The 19,618-nt window shown below is 47.7% G+C and overlaps 1 protein-coding gene across 11 annotated transcripts in view; it reads left to right on the top strand.

Annotated features, from left to right (window-relative positions):
• The window catches only part of LOC119466299 (chromodomain-helicase-DNA-binding protein 7-like), a 554,757-nt gene that overhangs the window by 37,393 nt on the left and 497,746 nt on the right, over positions 1-19,618 (top strand). For 10 of the 11 annotated variants that reach the window (XM_049669824.1, XM_049669863.1, XM_049669847.1 and 7 more), the window contains exons 13-15: positions 462-704; positions 2,737-2,888; positions 18,168-18,327. In XM_049669824.1, coding sequence (XP_049525781.1) covers positions 462-704; positions 2,737-2,888; positions 18,168-18,327 — 555 coding nt within the window. The remainder of the gene's footprint in view (positions 1-461; positions 705-2,736; positions 2,889-18,167; positions 18,328-19,618) is intronic. The other variant, XM_049669819.1, reaches the window with a different exon arrangement.

The raw sequence follows: 19,618 nt of genomic DNA, 5'->3' as shown, positions 1-19,618 counted from the left end.
GTAAACACGCTGCTCAAAAAAAAAAAAAAAAAAGCAACCATTTTTCACTCAAAGCTGGTAGGCACTGAATATATTTTTGTATATTTTTCGCTTGAGTGTTAGGCGAGCATATTTATATAATGCGGTATATCTTGACATATTACTCCCAAAAAGTGGGCATCATTCATTAACGCTCTAATGCCTGCATTGATTATTCTTTGTAAAAAGGCAAACTTGGGGAGATATCATCTTAAACCCAATTTTCATAAATGTAGTTCGAGGAGCAAAAATTTAGAAGTTATTGGGTTTTACCTGAAAGGACCCTACTTATAGTAAATGCTAAAAATCAGCCTTACTTATTCCCAAAATGTCTCCGAAACAATTTCCACACCTAATTGCTGTTTGAATAGTGCCATGCTAATTCCTGCAGTGTATACTATCATTGTTCATTTCTGTGTTGCGTTTTAATTATTCTTGCACAGAACCATGCCAATGTGGTTCGGCCCTTGATCATGCACACCATGGCCGACTGGTACATGCGTGGTGGAGAGAGTGAGCAAGGACGTCTCTCTCGAATTCTGGATGTTGCTCAAGACCTGAAGGCCCTCTCTGTTCTGTTGAGCAGCAACTCCTTTCCTCTGGTGATTGACTTGGCTTGCTTGGCCTCACGCAGAGAATACCTCAAGCTTGACAAGTGGCTCAATGACAAGATCTTTGAGCACAAGGTATGTGACCTCAGTTATTTACAAGTGGCTTTCATTACTAGCACTGTGCTCCATGGGTGTACAGCTGTGGAGCCTGACTAGCATAAGTGATTCTTGAACATTTTCCAGCGTCTGCCATATGAGAAGGTGAAAATTCATGCGGTGTCTAATAAAATTGGGATTGAAGATTATACACCCATAGAATGAGGGAACAGGGCTAGTTGGTGGTACTGCATGATGACACAATCAAAGATCACAAACATCTTCCCAAATTAAGGCTACCTGAGAAAGTGGAACAAGCTAGGTATTTTGGCATAGTGCAGGGATCCGGCACTGTGCCTGTGATCATGGAGATTGTACTTTGATATGTTTCGCCAGCCTTCAATTAGACAGGACTGCACAGAGAGGTTGCCACACTCTTGCATATACAGTGTAGACCGCTTATAACGTAAGTCGCCGGAGTCACGAATATCCGCACTATAAGCAGTACCGCACTATAACCAAAGCAATAATTTTCAAGGCCCGCACATACGCAAAACATGTGCACCGAGCCGCCACGCGTATGCGACAGTCGAGGAATGCGGCTGGAACGTTTGCATTCAATTTACATTCCAATCTCGTTAATTCGAACTAAATCACGTGGCGGCGCCTTCGACCGGCATCTCTCCCACCGCCATAGAGTAAAAGCTTAGGAGAGACCTCAATGTCGCGCGCGAACGAAACAAAAAAGAAAGAAACGCGGCGGAAATTTCACCCTCTCTCAAATGGCAAGGTCGCCGATTCTGCGTTGCACTGGAACATGTGTGTACGTGCTGACGTCTCAGCCACGCTACTGTAGCCACGCGTAGAAAATGGCAGTGAACCCTTCTTCCCCCTTTATGCTTCCTCTGCTTTCTATTCACGTATTGACCTTGCACGCTGCAGCTACGGCACACAGGGAAGCAGCGGCGCTGTCCCACGCCGGCCAACGAAACTGACCACGCCGGCAAACGCCCGCTTCCCGATAACGGCAGAAAACGAAACTTCGGGGAGCATGCGCCGGGCCGGCTGGAGCGGCGGCTCCTGCACGGCGGTGGACGCGCATGGTGGCAGTTGAAAGCTACGAGGGGTGCCACCGAAGAGGCGGAGTTGCTGAGGCGAAATCAGCTTCCCTGCCGCACTCCTCCCTCACGTTCCATGGTCTCTGCGTGCGCCCTTCGCTGTGCCGTGCAGGCGCCGCCCGCTCCGTGAAGTTTCGTTTACTGCTGTTATCGTAAAGCGAGTGTTGGCCGGCGTTGGCAGTTTCGTGGCCCTCGCTTGCTATGCGCGCCGTGATATTTAACGACTCGCACACAAGATTCCGGTTTCAGCCTTACTGGCTGTTCGTTCGTACTACGTGCCCTTCTCCTCCACTTCGTCTCTCTTTCTTCCTCGAGCACTCCTTGGGGGGCCCGTTTGAGGGGAGCGTTCGCCGTCTCCGCTGACTTCCATACTCCCAGGCCGCACTATAACCGGTATTTCGTTTCCTGCAACTGCACTATAAGTGATACATGTATACATGGAGTGCTATGGGAAAATTAACGGGAGTCTGAAAAGACCGCACTATATCCGGTCCTGCACTATAAGCGGTTACGTTATAAGTGGTCTATACTGTATTTATGAGAGAACAATATAAAGGGTTAGCAGTAGTAAGTTTTACTATGGAAGAGTCCCTTAAAATTATCTGTATTTTGTTTTTCATGTCCAAATGAAATTTGTTTTTATCATCTTGTTTATTAGTCTTGTTAAACTGTTGCCAGGATGATTTGTCGAAGTTGGAGCTCAGTTTTCACACGTGATACTGACATTATTTTTACATATGTATTTTTTTTGGAGGAGGGGGGGGGGTTATGGAAAACTGTTTACTTGGTAGAACTGGCACATTTCCTATTTAACACTGACCTCTCAATAGTCTTACACGATTTTTGCCTTCAGTTTTTTTTTAATATTTCGAAAGAATCTTTTATAGCAGTTGCATACCTGTTGTTCTTGCTATTCACTTGCTTACTTTTCTTTCCACATTTTTCTTTTACAGGAGGCATTCATTCAAGCCTGTGTCAATTTTCTGAAGCGTAGGTGTCCCCAGATTATGGGTGGCATAGTCAAGGAGGAAAATTTGCCAAAAAGTGCTCAACTACCAACTGAAACACTGGCTACTATGCTGTCCTGTCTCCAGCAGTATGCAGGGTAAGTTCAGAATCATATGCAAAAAGTGTTTATAAAACATCTGTGTCGTGTTTGCTAATCTTGCTTTACTATCTACCCTGTTCAGAGTACTGATATTTACTCAATGTTGCTCACCAGACGTCTGTTATTGTCTTCACTGCCAGCTTAATTGAACCTGGGCTTAGACTGGAAAGTTCACCAGCTAAAATGCTGGTGAACGCTACATTGGGCCTGCTGGGTTGATTAGTAGATAATAGTTAAAGAAATTGGCAGAAAGGCACATTTTCTGGTAGTTTTTTAGAATGAGGGTGTTGCAACACTTTTGCCATCCACAAAATAAATTAAGATATTTTTGTTAAATGGGTTCTGAGCCAACCCTCGGGCTTCGTGAAAAAAACAGCCCATGTATAGCATGCACTGGCTGTGAACATCTCGGCCTAGGCCAATTTTTGCAGTCGTGCGTGGCCCGTGGAGCTCGCAAAGCAGAGTGCGAAGTCGCCTTTTACTCATACAAACGAGGCCTTCTCCTCACCCATTTCGAAGCTGCTGACAGCTTGCATATGTTGTCATATGCAAGGTTCCCATAGATGGCTGCTATTGGCCAGTAGCTGACATCAATCAAGGACTTATTCCTACTGTTACTGAGTATTATTTATTGATGCAGTTAAATAAATAGGTTGAAGTAAGCAAAAATTTGCGTTGCAAATTTCAATAAGAATTGTGTACGTCTGGAAGTACAGTAAAACCTCGTTGAGTTGACCCTCATAAATTCGGAATATCGGTTAATTCGGAGTCATCCTCTGATACCTGCAGGCGTATGCATTATTCAATGCTGTCTAACTCTCGTTATTTCGGACGTATTTGGCCGCACATTGGTTAATTCGGACAACTTTCCGAGCATGGTAAGCGAGGAGCGCTGTAAATATGCGACACAAAAGAGCAAAAACGGTGCAAGCGTCTAACCAAAACGAAGCGGTGGAGTCTGCGTCGCCATAGTCATCAGCAGAAATCTTATATGAATGACAGGAACGCCGGAACACTTCGTGCCTATTTGTGACTATAAACCCTTTATTCGTGCGTTTAACGCATGCTTAAAAAACCGCGTAGTCGCCATTCATGATCGCGTCGATAGCGACTGCAGTTTCCTCCGCAGTCTTTGCAGCGAACGCTAGTTTTGTTCAGACTTGGATCGTTTGTTAGCTGCGTGCCTTCAGCACTGCAAAGTCGCTGTTCATAATCGGGTCGATAATGGCCACGGTTTCCTCCGCAGCGGTTGTGGCAAACGGTTGTTTCGTTTTGACTGTGCAAAGCTGTGGAGGATGAAGAGCACTGACTACATCGCGATGGACGGATGTTCTGTTGGCGATTGTTGGCCAAATGGGATTTACTGCGCCATCCTGATACAATTGATGAAAATTGCGCCTAACTGCTCCAAACAGTCTCAGATTTGACGGCGTCTATCGCTGGCATGCAATTGCACCACCGGGGAATTAAAACGTGCAACGTGGTGATAGGGTGAGCCTTAGTTGCAATCTTAGTTGCGAACAGGAGACGAAACAGCGCTAGCGCGTGTGTCCCAATTACGCCACAGCGCCATGCTCGGCGCCGACGCGGCGTCTGCCTTGCAAGGCGGCTCGACGGCAAAGCGCGATTTCTGCTGAGGCTCGTGGTACAGCGTAAGAATACCTAGTATTCTAGTACACTCTACTCGTGGCTTCAAGGTCAATTGGCGATTCATCGGCGGATGTTATCTACTCCGGAAACGCAGCTAGTACCGTAGAACCCTGCTGATAAGTTTTTCACGGGACCGTTAAAAAAACAAACAAAAAAAACAATCAGAATCCGGGAAACGCAAGAGCTGAAAAACAGGCAAACTTCAGAAATGAGAGTAGTGTTAAACTGAATTCAATATTATTTTAATTCTTATGTGTGAAAGAAAGTCGTAGTTTCGCCCTAAAGCGAAGCATCGATTGCAACCGCAAATTGGTAGACAGCTATACAAAGTAAGGATAGTAGTTCTTTCGTCCGTGTAAACTTGTAAACATTCGCTTATTAACTATATTAACAAGCATGGTGCTAGAGTGCACAGGCAAACATGGGCCGTATTCTGAAACGTTCGCCTAGGGGAACGTTTCAGAATACGGCCCATGAACACATCACACTTGATTAGCGCGGGCACGCGCTGTCAAACACTGGCGTGAGGAAGCATGGCAGCAGCAGCGAGCGAAGTGAACTTCGTGCTGCTGTCTATCGCTTCAACGGAAACTGATCGGCGAAAGCACAGTGCATACAAAGGTAGGAACCCTGTTGCAGATTGCTTTGAAGATACGGTGTGCGCGACCGCCTGGCGCCGCGCAAAGTGCAAGCTGGAGCGCCGAGAACACACTGTGCGCACAAAGCTACGAGCCACCGACGCACCTATACACTGCTTAGACTCTGCCCCCAACGTAGATCGCTTTCAAAATACAGCCCGCGCGACCGCGCGCCGCCGCGCATTACGCAGTTAATGCTAAAGTCCCTATATAAGAAAAGTAACGCCATCCTTTGATAAACGCCGCTTCTCTCTCTCGTGTATCTCCGATTGGACGATGATAGCGCGCGCTTTTCACTTCTTTATATTTTCTTTTTTTCCGCCTCAGAGCCATGTTGAAAGTCCTCTGCGCAGCCGCAGTCGCCGGCGGCCGCGGCGGCGTGCGCCCGGCCTGAAAGCTTCAACGTGGACTTTCTAGGTGCGCCACCGTCGACTTGGCTTTCGCAAGCAAAAAGTAAAGAAAAAAGCAAGCGCTTTAGGAGAGGAGACGGTGGAGGAAAGAGTAGATGGCGGTACTTTTCTTATATAGGGACTTCAAGTTAATGCCAGAGTACAACGCCGCCCGCTATCCCTCCCTCCCCTTGCTTCCTCGCCGGTGCCTCGAGCGCAACGGAAGGCGTGCTTCCTCTTTCTAGATTCTCCGTCCGATTCCTCCCCGCTTTTCTTTCTTGCGCGCGCGAGATTTGGCTGCGGTCGTCTGCTCCCCTCACACGCTTTCACTCACACATACAGCGCGTTACGGCGCTCGGCGTTATCGCCTTTGGACTTTATACCGAACATCTATGCGCCATAGCCAATTTTAGAGCCCCAACGCGTCATTGACACAATCTTTAACCTCAAAAGCCATGTTTTTGCTGGCGTAAACCGAAAATACGTCGTATTATTTATCGGCCCTGGCACTTTGGGCAACCAATCTTATCGGCAAGCCAAGCGACATGAAAAGTCAAAATGGCCGGGAAAACGCAGCACCCAGGAACGTAACAGCGGGATTCTACTGTAGCTTGTTTAAAGCGCAGCATGACATGTGAATATAATAACTGCATTCCGCCAATGTGTCCATCGTTTCTGTTCCTGATATACCGAATGACATCTGGGAAAAGTAGCATTATATGAAACGATATCAATTTGTGTGTGTCGCATGCACAGAAGAGCATTTTTTTCTCCACGAGTTCTGCAATGGATGGAAATGTTTACCAAGCTTCTTGTAAGAACGTACGAATTATTCAGGTCTTTGAATGTAAATTGCAACTCGCATTTTCGAAATACTTCAGGATGTGCAAAATCAGCGGCTCCCAAATGCCAAATTGCCTGCTCCAAAGTGCTCCAAAATGAAATTTCTCGTGCTCCAAAAATTGCTCCAAACCAGAAGTCCACAGTAGCATCACTGCAATAGCCACTACGAGAGCCAATAAGTCGCAAGATGATGAGAATTGCAGTTTCCGCACTGCTTTTGTTGAAAATACAGTAAAAGCTCGTTAATTCAGATCTCACGGGACCAGGAAAAATGTCCGAATTATCCGAATGCCGACTTAACGAATGAACGGGAAAAACATTAAAATCACATTGGAGAAGCATACCTTTATTTGCTGAAGGTATTTTGTAATAGTCGTCTGCTTTTTCGCACAGATTCCGGCTGACATTATAATTTTTCTTAACTCTTCCAAGTGGCCAACAGCACGCAAACTATCAGAACTGCGCAGGCAAACGTCCTCCAATATTAAAAGCGCCTACGACACTTCTCGTGAGGTGCGATGAGGTCGCGGCTGCACCTCCTCGCATGACTCTTCGTCAGATTTGTGGTCTTCCTGGGCGCCCGTGACATGATTAATAATTTCTTCATCGGTCAGGAGACCAGTCGTGGCGACACAAATATCAATCGCGATGTAGTCCTGAAGGGTCACATCTGTGGGAAGGACAGCATCGAAGGTGGGGCAGTCATCGTCGATGGACTCGGCTGACACCTCGTCGACGCCATCGTCAGCTACTGCTGCATGCTCGGGCCTCGGAAAACCGCTGTGCCGAAAACAGTTGGCGATGACTTGCGGAGGTGTATTTTCCCACACGTGGGCGATGATGTGCACTGCGCCGTGTAAGTCCACTTGATCCAACTTTACAACTTCTGAGTGTAAAATAATTCGCTCTAGTAGGTGCTTGCGGTACTTCACGTAGTGAATGATACCCTGGTCCATCGGCTGAAGGGCAGATGTAGTGTTGGGCAGCAAAAAAACTACTTTGACGCTCTTCACTTCCACTGTACAGTTATGGGCACTGCAGTTGTCAACAACCATAATTATCTTGCGGTCCTTAGACGTGAAGTGCCGGTCTAACTGCTGCAGCCAGCCTCGAAAAATGTCCGGCTTCCTGTTCGCTGTGTACTCGAGAGGAAGGCTTTTTATATTTTTAAAACAATGTCATCCGGAAGGCTTATGCGCCTTCCCGATGACAACTAGTGGCAAGCGCTCCGTGCCAGTCATATTGGCGGCAAGAAGCACAGTTATCCTTTGCTTGCATTTCTTGCCACCAATGCATGGGTCCCCTCTCTGAGAAATAGAGAAGTTTCGTCTGCATTGAACACGTCACGTGGTTCATATGCGGCGATGTGCTCAAGCAGCTTCACATTTCTCCACTCGGTGGTCATGCTTTCGTCAAAGCTGGCCTTTTCGCCGCACACACTTTTGAAGACGAGTTCGTCTCTCCCGAAACCTCGCGAACCACCCTTCTGACGCTCTGAACGATTCAATGTTCATCATTGCAGCCTACTTCTCACCTTGTGCCATCATGAGAGGTGCCCTTAAAGGCAGATCCGTGTTACAACAGTCAGTAACCCACCGGAGAAAAGCTTCTTCAAGCTGAGGATGAGCTGCGGTTCGCAACCACTTTCTTGAAGCATGAAATTCTCGCTTTCGAAGGCTTGGAAGAATCTGTTAATTTTTCACGTACACATTTTCGTGTAGCGGCAGCTGTCAGCATCTGTCCGAATTAAGCCATGCGGGGCCGAATTCTGACGAATTAACGAAGGCTTGGTCCCATAGACTAACATGCACTTTGGCCGATACCAATAGAGCCGTCCGAATTAACGGGTGTCGAATTGACGAGCTTTTACTGTAGCAACAGGATTTGCTCATTCATTCATTACATTAAAGCGTGTTGATGTAGTAAACATTTGCTGATTCTTTTCTGGATACCCTCGATAATTCGCCATACATTTTTGTCCGAATTTGGACATTTTTGTCCGCTGTCGTATTCAGCTATTGATGGCGCTTCAAAATGCGCCCTTTGAATGTGGCTATATTGGTCAAGCTGGGGCAGAGAAAAGCTGGTCTGAACCAAATAACGCGGACAGACGGGAGCACAAGAACGCGAGCGCCTATTCTAGGCCTGTAGTGCACATAGTGAGCCACTACAATTGCATGTAGCTGTGTCTGCAGCTGAGCGTAGATGCCGCGGCCGCTGCGGGATTTTGCGATAAGCCGTAGTTCGGAACGTAAGTCCGGAGTGCAGCAACCATTGCTTTGCCAATGTGCGTGCTGCCAACGTACTCTCCATAAGTGAACATAATGCTGAAGTTTGTTAGACCCTTGGAAATTGTGTGGTTGTCGTAGAGAATAAGTGTGAAAGAATATGTACTAATGCTGCTCGTGTCATTTAGTGCAAGAATTGCTGCGCTTAGCTATCTAGTACACTGCATGTAGCACAGCAAAGGGATGAGACACCGTTAAGTCAACCATAAGCTGAAGGATAGCCTCTTGAGTTTAGGGCGTCGTAGGCACCAAAATAGGAACTGTGGCGTCTATGTGAGCATCGTAGGCACCACTCTGCTCTGCCATAACCTTCTCTGTGCAAGGCATTGAATAAAGAACCGGGAGCACCATGAAGGGGATCACAGGTGTTCTTAGATTTTGCTGAACGCATTGAAGTACTTTTTGCTGCAAAGTATTAAGGAAGTAGTCTGTTTTAACCTCAAATGAATTCCTCGAAGCTGATGAAGTGGTTTAGGGCCCCTTGAACACAGTAATACGTAGGCTTAATGTAACACATTAGTACAGGGGTTCTCAAGTACAGTCATCCCACGGAACCCTGCTAAGCTCCATAAAGTGCCAAGGAACCCCCCCCCGAATTGACCGAATGTCGAGTTATCGAGGGTATCAAGAAAACAATAAATAAATACTTCACTACGTCATCACGCTTCTATTTAATCAATGAATCGTCAAATCTTGTTTCTATTTTGCACAAGACCAGTGTGGAAGCTGAAATTCTCTTCATCTCATGTCTGATTAGCGCTAGCAGCGGTGAAGGCCTCGCGACATCCTTCGCGGCGTGCGTTTTCATCTGAGACGCGCTTTGCACACCAACGGGCGCACATCTCGATTATTTTTTCGCCACTCAGCTGCTCGCCAACAAATTGTCCGTCCATCGCGATGTAGCTGGTGCTTTTTATCTTCGACAGCTTTGCACTGAATCAAAGCGAAACTACTGCTTGCCGCAACCGCTGCGAACAAAACCGCGGCCACTATCGACGATCATGGATGGCGACTTTACGGTTCAGAAGACAGGCGGCTCATGCACGCACTAAGTCAAAACGAAACTACCGTTCGCTGCAAGAAGTGCGGACGAAACTGCGGCCGGTCGCTATCGACGCTGCCATGGGAGGCGACTGCGCAGTTGTGAAGGCACGCAGCCGACGCTCGCATCGAGTGAAAACGAAACTACTATTTGCCACAACCGCGGCGGACGAAACTGCGGTGGTTATCGACGCGATTAGAGATAGCGACTACGCACTTACGGAGGCACGCGGCTAGCCTCGCTTCGGCGTTGCTGTCAGTCACGTGCCGCTTACGATCGCCGCTGAGGACCACGGCGATGCGGACTACGGCGATTCGTTTCGGTTGGACGCTACGCCGTTCTCGCTCTTCTGCGGCGCGCATTTGCAGCGCTCCGCGCTTTTTTTTTTCCTCCTACGTATACGTCAGTGCGCACATTATCGGCACCAACCCTATCTACAAATAGGAGAAACGCGCATGGTGATAAGCTACGGCCTCCGAGATTCAAGTGTGAAAGCTTAGGCGCGCTGCCCGTTCTCAGAGGTTGGGTGGCTAAAAGCTGCTTGCGTATTTATTGCGCAGTTCGCGCGTTGCTGTTACGCACTGTGATGTGCTTTTCGACACTCGGGCATGGGTAATGGAGGTTCTTTCGATCAAGCGCCCTTCATGTTCGCCGTTTAAGACACTTGTCGAAAGCGGGATCAGGGAAAATTTATCAGTGGCTCGCGGAACCCCGAGCAGGGGCTGCGGAACCCGTAGGTTCCGCGGAACCCACTTTGAGAACCCATGCATTAGTAAATTTTGCTGTGTTGTGACGTCACTTGATAAGAAAAGTGCCCCTATTTTGTAACATTTTATTTAATTTTTCCTTGTTTTGTTATCGTGCAGTGTACCGAATTCGCAATAGCAGCGATAATGATGTGGCTTCAAGCCACATCCAAGCCATGATTAAAAGCAAAAAGAAATGAAAATGAAATCACAATGAAAACATTAGGTTCAGCATTACAAGACCAAATGTATTTAAATAAAAATATTAAGTAGGGCCTGAATGATACAATTCGTTACCATTTCTGTCTGGCAAAATTTGCGATCGAGAAAAAAAAAAAAAAGACCGAATGTAATTACTTCTTTTTTTGCCGGTTCATGCACTTCCCTAAAACGCAACCTTTCGGCACCAACATTCAGTACAGGTGCCCACGAAATAACTGGGAACTCCGGACCGTGGCCGCTCGTTGGCGGAGCGCACCGGTGAAAAAGTAGTGCCAGGGCCTGCGGATGAGCGGTCTCCCTAGCAAGCTCGCCTCGCTCTCCAGTGCATCTAAATAAGCATTGCCTTGCTCCAAAAGAATTGCATTCGGTGCCTTTTAGCGTTGTCGCAGGAGGGCTGTGCGGATGCGGTCTCTAAAACGCTGTGCGCACGCGTGTGCATGCGATGGAGCATAAACGCTCGTGCGTGGGTGTTAATGGGTATCGGCGCTTTTTAAAGCGATAGGCTTAACTGGCTCATTAGTCGCGGAATGTGACCATCGTCGACAAGGCTTGCGGTAGCAAAAATCAGAAAGCGGTGTACTACACCTCTACCGTTAATAAAGCATGTAAAGTGCAATAATTACCAAGTAGTTAAAAGTAATTAAGAGTAATTAGGAGTTCCAAGGAATAGTACATACTAATTAGGATCAATTCAAAACTCTAACAGGAAGTAAAAAATAATTAAACCGGATTACGACCAATTAATAGTTATTTAAATAATAAACCAGAACAAGCAAACAATCGCAAATAAAATGACGTCAATGCATTAAAGCTTTCGCTGTTAAAGTCGTCTTGACAATCGATATAGGACCCCACTGAATTTTTTTTTTTCAAACGCATTTAAATCGCACAGCTGAACACCCCCTTGATTAGCAACGTATCACCACACTGAACAAAAGATTGAATGCTTTCTCTAGCCAACGCAGACAGGCGATCAAATGTTAGAGTACTCCCTACTAAAAGTGCAGCGAAGCGGCCAGATTTCATAAATAAGTAGCGCACTATGCGATGTTCATTATGACTGCGAAGCATTGAAGAGACCTTTATTATAGTGCCGCATGCATAAAATTCCTGTGCACAAAATTGGCGTGTTTGAATACGCCGTCTGATGTCATGTTGGAAACGTATTACTGCACGCAGTCATCCTTGTTTAAGGAGCCGTCGTGTTAGTCAAAAGTTCTGATCTTATTCCCAAGTAGTAAATGTGTCTCTAAATATAAATGAACGACTAAAATACATCGCGCAACACGATAATCAGATTGAAAAGTGCATTCCAGTGCTATTATAGGCGAGCCGTGGCGCTCGCCCACATGCTAGGTAATCTCTGAATTCATAGTTTCTTTAGGTGAAATAATTAACTCAGGTATGCAAGACATTAGGTATAATTAAAAGTAGAGCGTGGTGAACTCACTGGTCACCACTTAGTTATTAACGCTCATGAATACCATCTACCCAAGCTATCCAGAAAGCATGACTATCTCTTGGAATGAATGCAGATTCCGACGAAAATACGCCGCAAGGATTACGCGTGCTTTTAGAGAGTACGCTGCATAGCGTGCGAGCACGCTGTAGCCTACAGGCCCTGATCCACCTCCTCCCAGATGTGTTATCTAGGAGCACTAGGGAGCGAGGCTTGCTTGCTAGGGATGCTACGCACGCGCAGACCATGGCTGCATTTTTCCGCGGGTGTGCTCTGCCGATGAGCGGCCACTGGTCCGGCTTTCCGAGTTATATTGTGGGAACCTGTACTTCCCCAAACTGATCGTATTATACGTTTTCCAGGCACTAGATCCCATGTAACCTAGAAAAGGCACGAGGCTTCTAGCAATGCTCGCCCAATTGTCCAACGTGAAAGCGGCAGCGCGCGCCGTTTCCTACTTCGGTACCAGCAAAACTCCTCCCAGGTCATTGCACACCGCATTCACAGCTATCACCGCCAACTCTATTGTGATTCACATCTTCATCTAGCTTTTTCACAGCATGTGGGGCATAGTGTCGTTGGAAGCGTACTATGCACACTATTAATAGGCAATAACGCAAATGCAACGGCGCGGTTTCGCTTTCCTGTTGCACTGACAATAGGAAAATGACAACGTGCGTCCCGAGTCACTCAGGCCCCGCCAGCTCAAAGCGTGTGGTGTCTCGTGCCTCAACGATTTGTGCTGAGTGGTGATGTCAAACTTTCTGCCAAAATGCCTTGCTCGAAGAAGCTGCTCACTTGGGTCGGATTCAAGTAGTGCGAACGTAAGCTTGCCAAAGCCAAAAAAAAAAAAAAAAAAATGCGTGTCTAGAGTCATTAGGCGTGGGTCGACGTCCCACGCTGCAACGGTTCTACGTACAGTGGAACCTCGATTATACGTCTCCCGCTTATGTGACGACCCACATTTCACGACGAATTACTTTGGTCCTGGCAAAACCCCCATAGATGTAACGTATTAAAAATGCTCGATTATACGGCGCAATTTTTACGCCGACCCCGCCTCTACTTTCTAGTGTTCTAGTACACTATATTCTGGCCATGGCGCATCCACGGAGGAAGGCCTGGCTACAGCCACTGTAGCCTGGCGCTTCAACGCTAACGAAGCTAGGCTTAAACGAAGCGGCGGAAACACAGCCTTTTCTCGGGTACCGTCCGAGAGAAAGAAAAAAAATGTTGCAGTTTCGCCCGAAAGGCGAAGCATCAATTTCGATAGCAAATTAGTAGAGCTATTCGGAGTAGGGATAGTAGCTTTATCGGCTGCATAAACTTGCACACGCACACATCCGCTTACTAACTGAATTAACAAGCGTGGTGTCAGCGCGCACAAGCCAACATGAATAGATCACACTGAATGACTGCAGACAACGACTGTTAAAACGCTGGCAGCAAGCGCAGCCGCCGAGGTTCGTGCGCAGCCGCCGAGGTTCGTGCGGTCTATCGCTTCAACGGAAACTGAGCGGCGAATGCACAGGGCATACAAAGGTCAGAGCCGTGTGGAGATAACAGACGGTGCGGGCGACCGCCACAGCCGCGGGCAAAGTACCAGCGCAGTTGTTGAAGCTGCGCCCCCCCCCCCCCCCCCTCCCTCCCTGCCTTCGCGTGGGAGATTAGACAGTTTTAGTTTAGCGCGCGCTAGACAGTACGTACGCAACGTGCGGCGCGCTACGTACGTTACGGTTGAGGCTGTCCCCCACAGCATTAGTTTACCGCGCGCAACATCTGAAACGTGGACATTGGTTGTCACAAGTCAAGGCACGAGACAAGCCAAGCTTTTTCGCGCCGTTCGCGCCGATTTTGTGTTCAGGCGAGCAGCAGCAAGGGCAGAGAATGCCGTCAAGCATCTTGTGGAATCGCCGCCTTTTGGCTACTCTTTCATGGCAAGAAATAGACGATCTGATGCTCACAATCCGCGAGCGGGTGGCTTTTGAAAGGTGACTGCAGCCTTGACGACAGAATACCGCATAAGGCGCGACCGTGAAAGCGAGCTGCTGCGATATCGCTCGCGCAACGGACTCCTGGATGTGGACCAAGAGGAGTCAACGTTGTTTCGACAACAATTCCGCTTCGAGAAACGGGATCTGAGTGAACTTGTTCGTCTGCTGCTGATCCCCGACAAAATATGCAGTGCTCAAAAAGTGACGGTGATCGGCCGTGATGCACTGTGCCTTTTGCTCCGGCGGCTCGCCTATCCAAACAGATGGTGAAACAATCGTGTGGTGCACAAATTGGCAAGCAATTGCCGAACAAAAATTCACGCAGTCAGACTCGGAACTTACTTTCTCAGGTTGACTATGTCCTTCGCAGCGTAATAGGATAGCACGAGCTCCGTTCGACTGCGGACATTCCGGGCAATAAACGGCATCCGAGTGATAACCTGCATCTTTGTGGCGATCACGGTCCACTGCACAGGGTCCGCGAATGGATTTAAGCTCCTCACATAGGCAAGGAGCTCCAAATCGAGGGTGATACCGAAATGCACGTGGGATTTGCTCGCTGCCATGACCACTGACCCGCTTGTTTTGCTGTCGTTCGCCGCCATGTTCTTAAGCTCTCGGCAGCGCGAGATCTCGCGAGAAGGCCGCCGGTAGTGTACGCAACGGCTGTAGCGAGCGCAACGCAAGCCCGGAGAACTAGCGCGCGTATTACGTGCGCAAACGCACGCATCCCTCATAGGTTCAGCGCATGCGGAGTCGTGCCCCCGCCGGCGCGTTGCGTGCACAAGGCCGTTGCGTGCGCTAAACTAAAACTGGCTAATGAGTGGCAAGTTCCTCTTACGCCCGGTTGCAAGATACGCTTTTGGTGCCGGAGCACAGCCTCGCCTCGCTTCCCTCCCTCCCCTACCCCTACGGCCTTTCGCGCGACGCTCGCGTTTGCTTTCCGCCGTGTGTTCGCTCTCCGTGATAGCGCGCGTCCCCCGCGCGCTTTCGCTCGCGCATACGGCGCGCGGTGACGATTTTATCGCCCTTGGACTTTATACGGAACCTCACGGCGACGCCGACGGCAGAAATCCGGTTGAAGTGTCCATATAATTGCTATCGCAATAAAAGAAACAGCCCTAAGCAGACGCAGGCTGGCACGTGAGCGCACTGCAGTCAACTGATAACGGGCGTGCAATTCCGTATTTGCCCGGATGTAACGCGACCGCGATTGTAATGCGAGAGGTGACTTTCCAGTCACGCGAAATAAAAAAATAAAACCGCCCATATAGCGCTAGATGAAAGGAAAAAGGAATGGTCTCTTTATTCAAGAAATAGCAATTCAGGAACTAGTCCTCTCTACTCATTATCGTCGTTTGAAGAGGAGACTGAGCTTTCATTGGGCGGTATTCTCGGGTGATCTATTTCGTATAGTTTTACTTTAGCGAAATTTCGCGTGACTCCGCACTGAAGGGACCCCTACAAGTGTTTCTGGCGCTGTCCTAGACCCGCTATCAGCGCCAAGAGAACAGTCGGCCGTATACTTCGAGGGGTTCGGTGCGGGATAAGCTGTCTCGCGAAAGCGAAACTATCTCCACAAGTGATCGCCCGAGAATCAAGTCATCTTCCGGGCCGTCGAGGTTGTGTAGTACTTCTTAAAAGACCGCACAACCATTTCATTCTGGGTCAGTACCAAGTCACTTCCACAGAAGGCCTTTACGGCCGGCCCGGCATTTAAAGAGGGCCTGCCGTTGGTCCCGCCATCCGCAAATCGACTCGTTGACGTCGAAACACCGAGCCGCGGCGGACTTTCCCAGCTCCTCGGCCATCAAAATTGCTCGTCTCTCGACGCGGCCGTCATACCGAATGCGCTGCGTCGCCATAACGATGCGAATGAACGGAGTCGAACTGCGAAAGGCCGTAGGGTATTTCAGCATCGTAACCAGACACAAGCGCAGCCAAAACAGCGTGGACAGCGTCGATTCCACCAAAAAACAAGTTTCGACTTCGGTCGACTATTCGATGGATTAGATCGAGACGTAAATTTACAGGTTGCCAACGTAACGCTAAAAATCGCGGGATTTAGAATAATCGTTTTAAAATGAATAATTTTGCCGTTATTCGAATGTAAAGCGAATGTTTTTTTTTTTTTTTTTAATGCATACATTTCTATGCTTACCCAAAGAAAACTTTCCCTCCGTCCCTCGCGTAAGACAATCGCGCAGCAGACAAATCCCGCAGCAGCGAGCGACTAGAGTGTACTAGATTGGGGGAGTTGGTCCAGTGCAGGCTCCCCGCTGAGGCTTTTTTTATGGAAAAGTTGGTGGCTCCACCGTCGCTTTCTCCCGAATAAGCGGCCCCGCGCGCCGGCCGGACCAGCACCTCCTAGGAGGTGCTGGCCGGACACTTGTCGTGTCGGAGACCCTATCGCAGCTGCTTAGAGCTTTGACAGGCGGATACTCGCTGGCGGCAACAGTGATATTATTCCCCACCGATCTATTGTAAATGAAATGGAAAAAGAGCGGCGAAAAGAATGGAAACGACGCAACAACGATGTGCGTGAGCAGACGACAGCTACTCAGCCCGTGAGCTCGCCTCAGCCAATCAGCGCTGCCGCAACAGCCGGAGCCAGCGTTTATTGCCCGGGGACTCAGACTAAGGCGATGGCAGCGCCGCTGCAATTTCAACGTTTTTTGCTTCACCTTTGGCGCTTGCCAAGGCGTCCGCTTGACCCACTCCCCCAATCTGGTACACTCTAGAGCGTCTTTACCTTCGTGCCGCCTTTCTAGTGTTCTAGTACACTATACCCTAGCCATGGCACATCCACGGAGGAAGGCTTGGCTACAGCCACCGTAGCCTGGCGCTTCAACGCAAACGAAGCTAGGCTTAAACGAAGCGGCGGAAACGCAGCGCGCAAAGTTATCAGCAGTCAGCACTCCCCGTTGCCTCGCAGATTGCTCTCAAGATACGGTCCACGGGGCCGTGCCAGAGTACGTTTGATCGGTCCGTGCCGCCGCTGGAGTCTTTGATCACGGTTCATAATGGTTTGGCTGCGGCGACGCCATTTTGTGTCGCCGCAAGCTGTCGGTTCAAGTGTTATATCACTGATAATGACACCGGGCTGCGGGCAGATGAGCAAGTGGCACAATGCTTGCGCATAGTTCGAGAACTCCCGGAGGAGTTTCTGCTAGAATTTTTTTTTTTTTTTAAGAATTTAATCTACCTTCCTTGGAGCAGTGCAGGATCGTGCTGCAGGCTTATGCACCCGTTTTTTGGGCAAGACTGAGCGTCGCTGCCTGTATTCTTAGTTTTTCGATTATACGACGCCCAGATTATACCGCCGTTTTACGTGGTCCCCTTAAAGTCGTATAATCTGGGTTCCACTGTACCTAAATGTCAACAGTTGAGTCTGCCGAATTTTATGACTTCGGGTTGTACGTTTTGTTGGTTATGTCTTTTCTCAGGTATTTTTCCAAAAAGCATAAACTTAGTTCTACTGCATATTGTTTCCCAACCTGCATACTCGCTAAGTGTCGTTATTTTGTGTGTTAGAAGTGTGTAGTAATATTTCCAAAACCAGAAATGTTTCGGTAGTCATTTAATTATGATAAAGTTGCAGAGCAGTCTTTTTTTATTGCTGATGGATGTACGTAATAAAGTAACAAGGATAATCCTTGGTGAGTGCATTCTGCAGTAATTATTCCAACAAGTTCCTATCTGACTGCCTGCAAGTGACACCAGCGCTCATTAACAGTCACTTGTGTGACAGTGAACATGTTTGTGTTACACTCGTCACTCTCAAGAGTGTCATAATTTTGTTGCTGCATTGCAGTTTAATATATATTTGAATCTGTCTTGATCTCTCAAGCATTTTAAGGGGAAAGTGCTGCAATTTCAATGTATCAATTAAAGTTTTGTCTTCACGCGGGTATTTGGATCTGCATAAGTGTCATGCTAATCAATCTTGTAATTTCCTTAGTTCTCTCTGTACATGGTTAAGTGAGTACATCTTCTTTGTTGCAGCAGTGTTAGTCAGGAACTTTCGGAAACCATCTTGACCATGTCAGGAAATTGTAGTATTCTGCTGAACAAGCCACGCCAACCACCACCAGGTGTCGTCAAAACACCTAGGGGCTTGGAGCCGGCATTTTCAGCGGCCAGCCTCAATCCATCTCAGGCTCCTGTAAGTATTGTGCATGTGTAGTTAGGGTACAGCAATTACTTGTTAGGAAGTCTGTTTTAATGCTAATTGTGATTGAAAGCTAAAAAAAAAGGTAAATTTTTATTTCAGGGTTTTTCTTCAGAAATTCGAAATTTGCCTCTCACGCAAGCATTTGTACCTTTGAAAGCAATTGCTCTATTCTGTTTTGGGCTTTCGAGTTTATGTAGAGCTGCTTATGAGCTGTGCAATGAATTAGAATAAGTGTGACATATTTGGGGAATTACATGCAATTATGTACAGCAAATATCAGTCTAGCATTATGCCCATCTTTTGTTGATCTTTTTTCTTCACTAAAACTATATATTGTACAGTTCCCAGTGCCTGTAACGACCTTGATTTTTTTTTTCATCAGTACTCTAAACTGTTGCGAAATCGGGTCATTGAAGCACCTTCTTTTGGGAGCTTTAAACAAAATATTACCAGATATTGGAAAATGTAACGTTTTTCACATCACATAGTTGATGTAAGTGAAATATAATACTTAACTTGCATATTGCATACCTGCCAAGTCTCCCGGCTTACCCGGGAGACTCCTGAATTTGGACCGTTTCTTCCGGTTGTACGGTTGACAGGAAAATATCCTGGAAATTGCAGTTGTGTCCCGTTTCAATACACGTCCAGCACTTTGTCAGGCCACATTGGCAAAAAGAATCTAATCTAATCTAATCCAGTTGGGAGTTGATTGCACAAAAAATTGCTAAGAAAGTAGTAGGGAAACCCTATACATGCGTTATTTCGTTAACTGCAGAGCCGTTCGTTACGCTGACGGAGTAGTTGGGTGCCCTAGTGGCCCTAGCCTCATTAAGCTAGCGAGCGAGCGAAGTGACCTTGGGTATTTTGTTCATAAAACAGAGCAATGCAGAGTGCCAGCGGCAATTTAACATCAGGAAAAATATGAGGACGCTGTGCCGCTCGTCCGTGTGTCGCTCGTCTAAAACGCTGGGAAATGTCATCCTGGCAAAATGTGAAAGAAATGAAATTTCTTACAATCGAGCATTATCTGAAGAATTTTTGGACACCCGCCGTGGTTGCTTAGTGGCTTTGGCATTGCGCTGCTAAGCATGTGCTCGCGGGATCAAGTTTTGGCAGTGGCGGCTGCATTTAGTTGGCGCTGAGATGCAAAAATACACGTGTGCTGTTCATTGGGTGCAAGTTAAACAACCCCAGGTAGTCGAAATTAATCTGGAGTTCCCCACTATGACGTACCTCATAATCAGGGGCTCTATACCGTAAAGCTATTCCAAAATGTTTT

This window comes from Dermacentor silvarum, chromosome 1 (genome assembly GCF_013339745.2).
Source record: "Dermacentor silvarum isolate Dsil-2018 chromosome 1, BIME_Dsil_1.4, whole genome shotgun sequence".
NCBI lineage: Eukaryota > Metazoa > Arthropoda > Arachnida > Ixodida > Ixodidae > Dermacentor > Dermacentor silvarum.
This window is presented reverse-complemented; position numbering and strand designations above follow the sequence as displayed.